General features: G+C 49.5%; 1 protein-coding gene across 1 annotated transcript; it reads right to left on the reverse strand.

Moving 5' to 3' along the window:
- Nucleotides 1-3,285: 3,285 nt before the first annotated feature.
- Nucleotides 3,286-8,306, reverse strand: Nrsn2 (neurensin 2). Its single transcript, XM_059259667.1, has 2 exons — nucleotides 8,114-8,306; nucleotides 3,286-4,208 (listed from the first exon to the last, which is right to left on the reverse strand). The coding sequence occupies exons 1-2, from the start codon at nucleotides 8,294-8,296 to the stop codon at nucleotides 3,786-3,788; spliced, it is 606 nt and encodes a 201-aa protein (XP_059115650.1). The 5' UTR covers nucleotides 8,297-8,306; the 3' UTR covers nucleotides 3,286-3,785.

Below are 8,306 nucleotides of genomic sequence, written 5' to 3' on the forward strand. Positions count from 1 at the left end.
GATCTGACACCTTCACACAGATACATGCAGGCAAAACACCAATGTACATAAAATAATAAAGATATAAACTATTTAAAAAAAATTGAATTCCAGTTCGACAGTTGTGTCTCACACCTTTGACCCAGTACTTAGGAGGCAGAGGCAGGTGAATCTCTGAGTTTGAGACCAGCCTGGTCCAGGTTGCCTAGGGCTACACAAAGAAACCCTGTCACAAAAAACAAAACCACAACAAAAACAAACAAACAAATAAACAAAAACCCAAAAATTTGAATTCCAAAAATAAATTGGATTCCTAACTTTTCTGGAAAAATAATCTGTTAATACCATATTCACCTTCCCACCTAGCAGCAAACAACTGGATACACTGGTTGGAACTTCAGCTTGTGTTCCCAGCTCTGAGCCTTCAAGCACTGTAGAGTGGTCTGGCCCGTGGCTCTGAAATCCACACCTGCCACCCACTAGCTGAGCGTCTTTGAGCACGTTGCTTTAAGGTCTCTAATTTTCAGTGACCACATCTGTAAAACTCAGACTGATGAGGTTTTTTTTAGGGGGAAGGGGGGCAAGCCTGGTCTCAAACTCACAATCTGCCTGTCAGTCACTCAAGTGCTACAGACTCCTTTATTCATCACGCCCTTACTGAGCTTCTGTGGGTCAGGCACTGTTGGAGGCATTTGTATACAGATCCTTGAGTCTATGGAGTTTACAAGGTAGACAGCTAATAAACAGTGATAGAAGAACACAGATAAGTTACAGTGTATTGAAAGGTGAGGCTAACCGATCTCTGTGAGTTTGAGGCCAGCCTGATCTATATAGTGCATTCCCAGATAGCCAGAGATACATAGTTAGACCTAATATCAAAATATTAAAAAAAAAGAAAGAAAGATGATCATAAAAGCAACACTAAAACCCAGGTTGCACAGTGCTGCAGGATATTTGATTGCACTGTGAGATTGTGTTCATAAAATTAACCTTGGGTCAGGGGGCGGAGCCAGTGACTAGTTGACAGGAATTAGTCATAGAGAGTATGGAGGACCCAGGAGGACGGATAGAGAGATGTACAGGAAGAAGTAGGGAAGGACTTAGAGATTTGCTGGCCTTTTTGGTTTGGGATGAGTAGAAAGACTTGTCTTCTCTTGCTGGGTCTCCAGCCCAAAAGCAAGGTCAGCTGGTTGCTTCTCGGCTTCTTGGATCTGGCAGGTTTTCACCCTAACATCTGACTTCTGAGTCTCTACTGGTAAATAGAACTGCAGAGACTTAGTTAAGATCCACATCTGGCAGCTGCAGTGGAGCTGGTGTTGGTGGGACTGGAAATCCAGCCAGGCCACAGTCTGAGCGGGGGTGGGGGGTGGAGGGGGTGGGAGGGGTGGGGGGTGCTGACTTGGGGGCCCCAGGGCACAGATGGTAGTCAAAATATCTGTAAATAGAGGTGTGGCCACTAAGCCAACAGAAAAACTGTACAGGAAAAAGGGAAATGGGATACACATTTTTCAACAGGCCGCTCCCGGAGAGGGTAACTTTTGCACAGTCTTTTCTATTTTTTGAGACAGGGTCCCACTATACTCCACCACACCTGGCCTTTTGAGCAATCTTAAAGGACACGGGGGAAGAGCTGCCCTCTGGCTAACTGGGGAGGAACAGGCTGCTGCAGCTGAGGCAGCTAGGAACGACTGGCCCACTGGAGCCCAGACTAGTGTTGGGGGCACAGAGGATGGTGTGACCGGTTAAGGACCGAGCAAGTGGCAGGACAAAGGTCACGAAGGAAGGCAGGGGTAGGGCCTGCTAGCAGCACCAGGCCTTGTAGGCTACAGAGAAACTTAGTTTTACCAGGCTACGTAGGGACTGTGGGAGGACTGTGGGAGGACTGTGGGAGGACTCTGAGCTTGGTGGAACTTGACCTAAGAGCCTGTCTGGCTGCAGTGTGGAAATTAGACGTGGGAAGTGGGATGTGTCTGCAAAGGTGGGGTCCAGACACCAGGGAGAAGCTGGTGCTGTAACCAAGGCGAGAGGGACAGGGTGGTGGCCCAGGTCAAGGAGCTGGCTTGGCCCAGGACATGGCTGGGGACAGGATTTGTGTCCAAGGTTGACACAAATGCTGGGTTTGAGGTATGAGGAAAGAAAGGAATCAAGAACGACTCTGAGGCTTGGCAGAGCATCCGAATCTGCTCCCAGCATGGAGGCAGCAGAGGCACCGAGTGGGGTCCGAGGAGCAGTGAATGGGACGGCCAGGATGGTTGGCATGAAACTCACTCTGTGGTTAATGCAGTTGAAAACAGGTGACTGGGAGTCGGGAGCCAGGTTTCAGATCGACAGCTTTTCATGTCACACTAGCTGTGTCAGGGATGTTAAATTCTTGTCTGTAAAACATGGAAAACGAGGCCTGGCCTTGCTCATGTCCATCAGGGAGAGTGGTCCCACTACTGTGTGTGTGTGTGTTTCTTGCTAGGTTGCCCACACTGACCTTGAACTTGCACAGTCTTCCTGCCTCAACTTCCCCAGTGTTTAGTTTCCATGAATGTGCTACCATGCCTGGTTCTTAGGGTCCTGCAAAAGAGCCCCCTTTGGTTTCTGCCCCCCCCCATTCCTCTCAGGGATGGGCCAATTGATACTCTTCCCACCCCAGGACAAGAAGGAGAGCCACTCTGGAGTAATGAGCAATAAAGGAAGTATAGTAAACACTAGGAGCCTTAGACTCCTGACTGCCCATCTTTGACCATTAATTATCTTCCTGTGGGTACAATCATCTTTTTCCTCCTCCTCTTCCTCCTCCTCCTCCTCCTCCCCTTCCTTCTTTTTTTTTTAAAATTGAGATAAGAGTCTCTCTATGTAGCTCTGGCTGTCCTGGAACTCTCTGGGTAGACCAGGCTGACCTTGAACTCAGAGCTGGACCTGCCTCTGCCTCCTGAGTACTGGGATTAAAGACTCAAGCCACCATGGTTTAATAATCTTTTTCTTAAAGGGTTGTCCTGGAGAACAAATAAGAAAAAGGATGTAAGCACACAGTAGGTCTCAGCTAGGAACCATTTCTCTCTCCGGTTCCCCATGCTCCAGTGATCTAGGAGAAAGAAAGCAAAGATGGTGTTCATCCCAACTGTTTATTGAAAGGCGAGGCAAGATGGAGGAGGTGAGAAACAGGGAGGGTACACCCTTCGGGGCCACAAAGGTGGTAGGGATTCGCTGGAACCCTCTTCCCGCCACCCAGGAAGCCCTAAAGGCCAGCAGGGGGCGGCCAGACGCAGGATCCTCCGCTGTCCTGGAGCGCCCTCTAGTGTCCCACAAGAGGAAGTCCTTCTGGCCGGACAGTCCATAGGAAGAAGGGGCTGGGGCCTCTAGAAGGTCAGAATCAGGCCCAGTGGGCATTGCTGTCTAGGAGGTGGACTTTGAGGGGCAAAGACATCCCACTTTTCCTAATCCCTAAACTTTTTATTTTTCATTACCTTTCTTTGTGCGTGTGAGTGTTGTGTGTGGTGGTGTTGGGGGGGGGGGGCGAGTCAGAGGACAACTGGAGGGAGCTGGGTCTCTTCCAAAACCTTCTAGGTCCCAGGGATGGAACTCAGGTTGTCAGTCTGGCCAGGAAGGCCCTTCACTCACTTGGCCATTTCACCAGCCTGGAAGGGCAGTTCTTGATTGAGTTTGCCGCTGTACTGAGCAGGAGTGAGATTGGAGCATGAGGCTTACTGGGGGGCCTTTAGGGAGCTAGGAGGGCTCTGGAGAAATTGGCACTACAGAGAGGAAGAAGCGTGATGAGAGCGAGGAGTCCCAGGAGGGAACTTCTCTAGCCTACAGACCTAGGATTCCCGTTGGGGCTGGCCGGTCTGCACAGAGTGCTGCCCAAAGGGACCCGTGGGAGTCAAGAACCAGGACTGGCTGCTGGCATCATGGAAGCCAGGAGACAGGTGCTCGGGCTCATCCCTGAAGACCTCCACAGGGCTGTCAGCTTCGGTGACCAAGGGCTCCGCCTTGATGTCCTGGGTCAGCCAGCCAGAGGTGGCCAGGAAGAGACAGACGGCCAGCAAGACCCCCGCTACCGCACACAGCGTCGCTCCCGCCACACGGCAGGTGATCAGGGCTTGGTTATAGTCGGCTACTGGATCATCCATCGATGAGAACTTACTGTCGTTGACAAGCTCGAGCTTGGGGGGTACTGCGTAGCCAGTGGTCAGGGCTGCCACGCCCAGCAGGAGAAGCAGGGATGCCACGGACACGGTGACCTGAAGAGAGCAGACAGCAAGCACCCAGGCTCAGCCGGGGTCCAGCATCCCAGGATCAGGAAATGTGCGCCACAGAACATCCCTGTGGGACCTAACCGACAGTGCTGGGGGCAGAGCCCAGGACGGGTTTGAACATGGCAGGGGCAAGCACTCTACCATGGACCTACAGCTTCAGCCCTTTTTGAATTTTAGGTTGAGACCAGGCCATGCTAAGTTACCCAGGATAGCCTCAAACTGTCTATATAGTTCAAAATGGCCTTGAGCTAGCCTTCTAAGTCCTGGAATTACAGGTGTGTATCACCATACCCACCCTGGCAATGTTTTCCCTCAGTGGCAAAACCAGCCTTGAGTTCTGGCCGTCATTATCTGGGTCCCATATATCATTATTATTTGAGTCTCTCTCTCTCTCTCTCTCTCTCTCTCTCTCTCTCTCTCTCTCTCTCTCTCTCTCTCTTGTATGGGGGGGTGCGATGGTACATGTAACGATAAGGGGTCAACTTCTGGCTCTGTTTCTTAGAAGCTGCTTATTTTTTGAAATAGAGTCTCTCACCAGGACCTGGAACTGGTTAATTAGGCTAGGCTTGTTGACCAGCAAACCCCAGAGATCATCCTGTCTCTTTCTCTCCAGCAATAGGATTAGAATAATTTTTTAAATATTTATTTATTTTTGAGACATGATCTCTCTATGTAGCTCTGGTTGTCCTGGACCTTGCTATATAGATCAGGCTGGCCTCAAACTTCCACCTGCCTCTTAAGTGCTGGGATTAAAGGCGTGCACTGCCATACCCAACTCCACCTGGCTTTCGCAGGTGGGTCCTGGGGATTGCACTCAAGTGTTAGCAGGGCAAGCACCGTACTGACTGAGCTATATCCCCAGCTCTATTTGGTTTCCCTATTTGGGCACCCCATGATCTTACCCCATGACCCCTTCCACCCTCCAGGTTGATGCTCATGTATCCTCAAGTCTCATCTCAAACCTTATTCCTCCCCTGAGATGCCTTCCAGGACACTTGCAGCTTGGGTAGGTGTCTTTCTCTTTATACAGCCCAGTGCCAACTAGTCCTTCTGTGAACCCACTTGTGAACACATTTGGACATGGGATTTGGTTCTTAGATGAGCGACGTCTGCCTGTTTTACTGAGCTATGCCTTCTGACAGCAAAGGTCGGGCATGCCTTAGCTCACTAGGTGTCTTATGCTCGACATAGTACTAAGTGCTACTTGAACAACTAAATGGACCACACACGAGAGTTCTTAAACTGGGAGGTGGGGAAATGATGGCTCGGTTGGTTCAGTGCCTTCCATTTAAACACAAGTACCTGAGTTTGGATTCTCAGAACCCGTATAAAAAAGCCAGGTTTGGGTCGGGGTGTGGTAGAACATGCCTGTAATCCCAGAGGCTGGCCGACCTCTGTGAGTCCTAGACCAGCCAGGGATACACAATAAAACCCTGTCTTTGGGGAAAAAAAAAAAAGCCAGGCTTGAAGGCATGTACCTGTAACCCTACTGCCACAAGGGTGGAGACAGGAAGAGCCCCAGAGCTGGTCTAGCCAGTTAGCTGAATGCCAAATTCAGCAAGGGACTCTGTCTCAAAAGACAAGGTGGGAACAATAGTAGAAGACATAATACTTACCTCCACATGCGTGCACACACATGCACACACACAAACGTGCACACATTTAAAAAAAGGAGGGCCAACAAGATGCTCAGCAGGTCAAGGCACTTGCTGTACAAGCCTTGGGAACCTGACAACCTGAGTTCTGTCCCAGGGAGCCAGGTAGAGGTAGAAGAGGAGAACAGACTCCACAGAGTTGTCCTCTGTCCCTGGCACACATGCTCATGTACGCACATCATTCATACACACACACACACACACACACACACACACACACACACACACACATCTTGCACATACATACAACAAGAAATACATAAATAAAAATTTAAAAAGAAAGCGTTCTTAAATTCTGTGTCTTCAAGAACCAGTAATAAGATGTTAGTGAGGTCTGGTGATGCTTGTAATCTCAGCTATCAGGAGACTGAGGCAGGAGGATGGTGAGTGTAAGGCCAGCCTGGGCTACAGAATGAGTTCAAGGCTAGCCTAGTGGGACCCTGCCTGAAAATAAAAAGCAAAACAAGGGTTCGTGGCATATAGCTCAGTGGTAGAATGTTGGGAGTTTGTCCAGGATGTTTAAATGTTTAAGTGCAATCCCTCGTCACACACACACACACACACACACACACACAAATGCACGCGCACACACACCCGCACACGCACACTCATAACTTCACACACATGCGTTCCTGCCTCTGCTGACTTAAGTTTTTCCTGAAACATTTGCTTTAGGAAGAGTCTTCTCTGGTCATCCTTGGTACCGAGGCCATTACCCATCCTGGCATCTCTGCACACCTGACCTGAGGTTGGGGGCTGGTCCCTGTCCACAGGTTAGCACCTCGCCTCCCCGTTAGAGGGAAGCCCTTTGGGAGCAGAACGAGGGACCCTCTGCTTCCGTTTCTCTACAGTATTTAGTGATGAACTCTACCATCAAAGGTACCGACTGACACCTCAGGCTGTAGGAACATCGGTGGTCTGCTTGGCACATCTCTCTGCTGCCTGTCTAAGGTACCCCACAGTGGGAAACCACAGTGGGGTGACATGTAGGTGTGATGAACTCCACTTCCTGCCACCGGTTTCCTCTCCAAAGCCATAGCAATGAGCGCAGAGCTGGCAAGGGGCCCAAACCGAGTCAAACTTCTAGGAACAAAATGCTTTCCTTCCTTCCTTTATTCCTTTATTAACTTATTAATTAATCTATGTATTTCAAGCTAGGGTCTCACTCGGTTGCCCAGGCTGGCCTATAACACACTATTTCTATCTCAGGCTGGCCTTGAACTTATGATCCTTCTCCCTCAGCCTCCCAAGGTGTGGGCCACAGTTTATTTTGCATCCCAGGGTGGCCTTCAGTTGATCTCTGGCTATTTTAGGTTGGTCTTTTTTCTAGACAGATGTAGCTCAGGCTGCCTCAAATTTGTTATATAGCCAAGTGTGGCCCTGACACTCTAGTCCCTCTGCTTCTACCTTCCTAGGGCTAGGATCACAGTTGTGCACTACGATACCCAGTTTATGTAGTACTGGGGATCAAACCTAGGGCTTCATTGATGATCTGAGCCATTGAGGCCTGGAACCCACAAGAAAATGTGGAATAAGCTGACTCTGGAAAGTCATCCTCTTATTTCCACATGTACACCTGCATTTACATACAAAGGAATACACACACACACACACACACACACACACACACACACACCACACACTCACTTGATAATGCTCTGTAAACATTTTTAGATGTATTTATTTTATGTGTATGCGTATGTACTTGAATATATGTCTGTGCACCACGCATGTGCCTGGTGCCTGTGGAGGTCAGAGGGCAGTGGATTCCCTGCAACTGGAATTACGGATGGTTGTGAGCCACCATGTGGGTCCTCTGTAAGAACAGCTAGTGCTCTTAACTGCTGAGCCATCTCTCCAGCCCCTGATAACAATGTTTTAAATTAAAAAAAAAAAAAAAAAAGTCCAAGAGTCAGTGCCGTAACCGGCCTTTGAGGACCACCACAGAAGAGTGTGGAGCTGACGGGCTGTGTGAGCTGATAACATGGGGAGCTTGAGGACTAAGAAAAAGCTGGTAAACTCCTCAGTCCTTTGCTGGAGCCAGCTTTACCAGAAGGTATCCAACCTCTGGTCTCTTCTAGAAAATGGACTTCGTTGTTGAAACCGATTTGCACTGTATTTTCTGTCGCGTGGAAACGTGACTCCTGACCACCCCATTGTCCCTCTTCTATCCACGCTCCTCTTTCTAGTGCCTCTTTCTCTCCAAAGCCACAGGAATCATTCCTTTGTTCTTACCTTCCAACACAGGGAGGGCCACGGTTGGTAGGTATATTGGACTAGGGGTCCTTCTGGGTTGTCGCTGAGATTGCTACCCACACACTCACTGTAGAAGAGGTTAGGGTAGGGATCGACCCCATACCACGTACTTTCCTCCACGTTGGTGTTATGGCCACAGATACAGGAGCGACTGCAGCTCATCGTGGATCCC

The sequence above is a fragment of the Peromyscus eremicus genome, chromosome 4, assembly GCF_949786415.1.
Source record: "Peromyscus eremicus chromosome 4, PerEre_H2_v1, whole genome shotgun sequence".
NCBI classification, from domain to species: domain Eukaryota; kingdom Metazoa; phylum Chordata; class Mammalia; order Rodentia; family Cricetidae; genus Peromyscus; species Peromyscus eremicus.

Excerpts from the sequence above, each read along its gene's own strand:
- Nrsn2 (XM_059259667.1), bottom strand. The coding sequence starts at position 8,296 with ATGAGCTGCAGTCGCTCCTGTATCTGTGGCCATAACACCAACGTGGAG. Across the intron at positions 4,209-8,113 it reads GGCCCTCCCTGTGTTGGAAG|GTCACCGTGTCCGTGGCATC; the intron begins GTAAGAACAAAG and ends TGCTCTCTTCAG.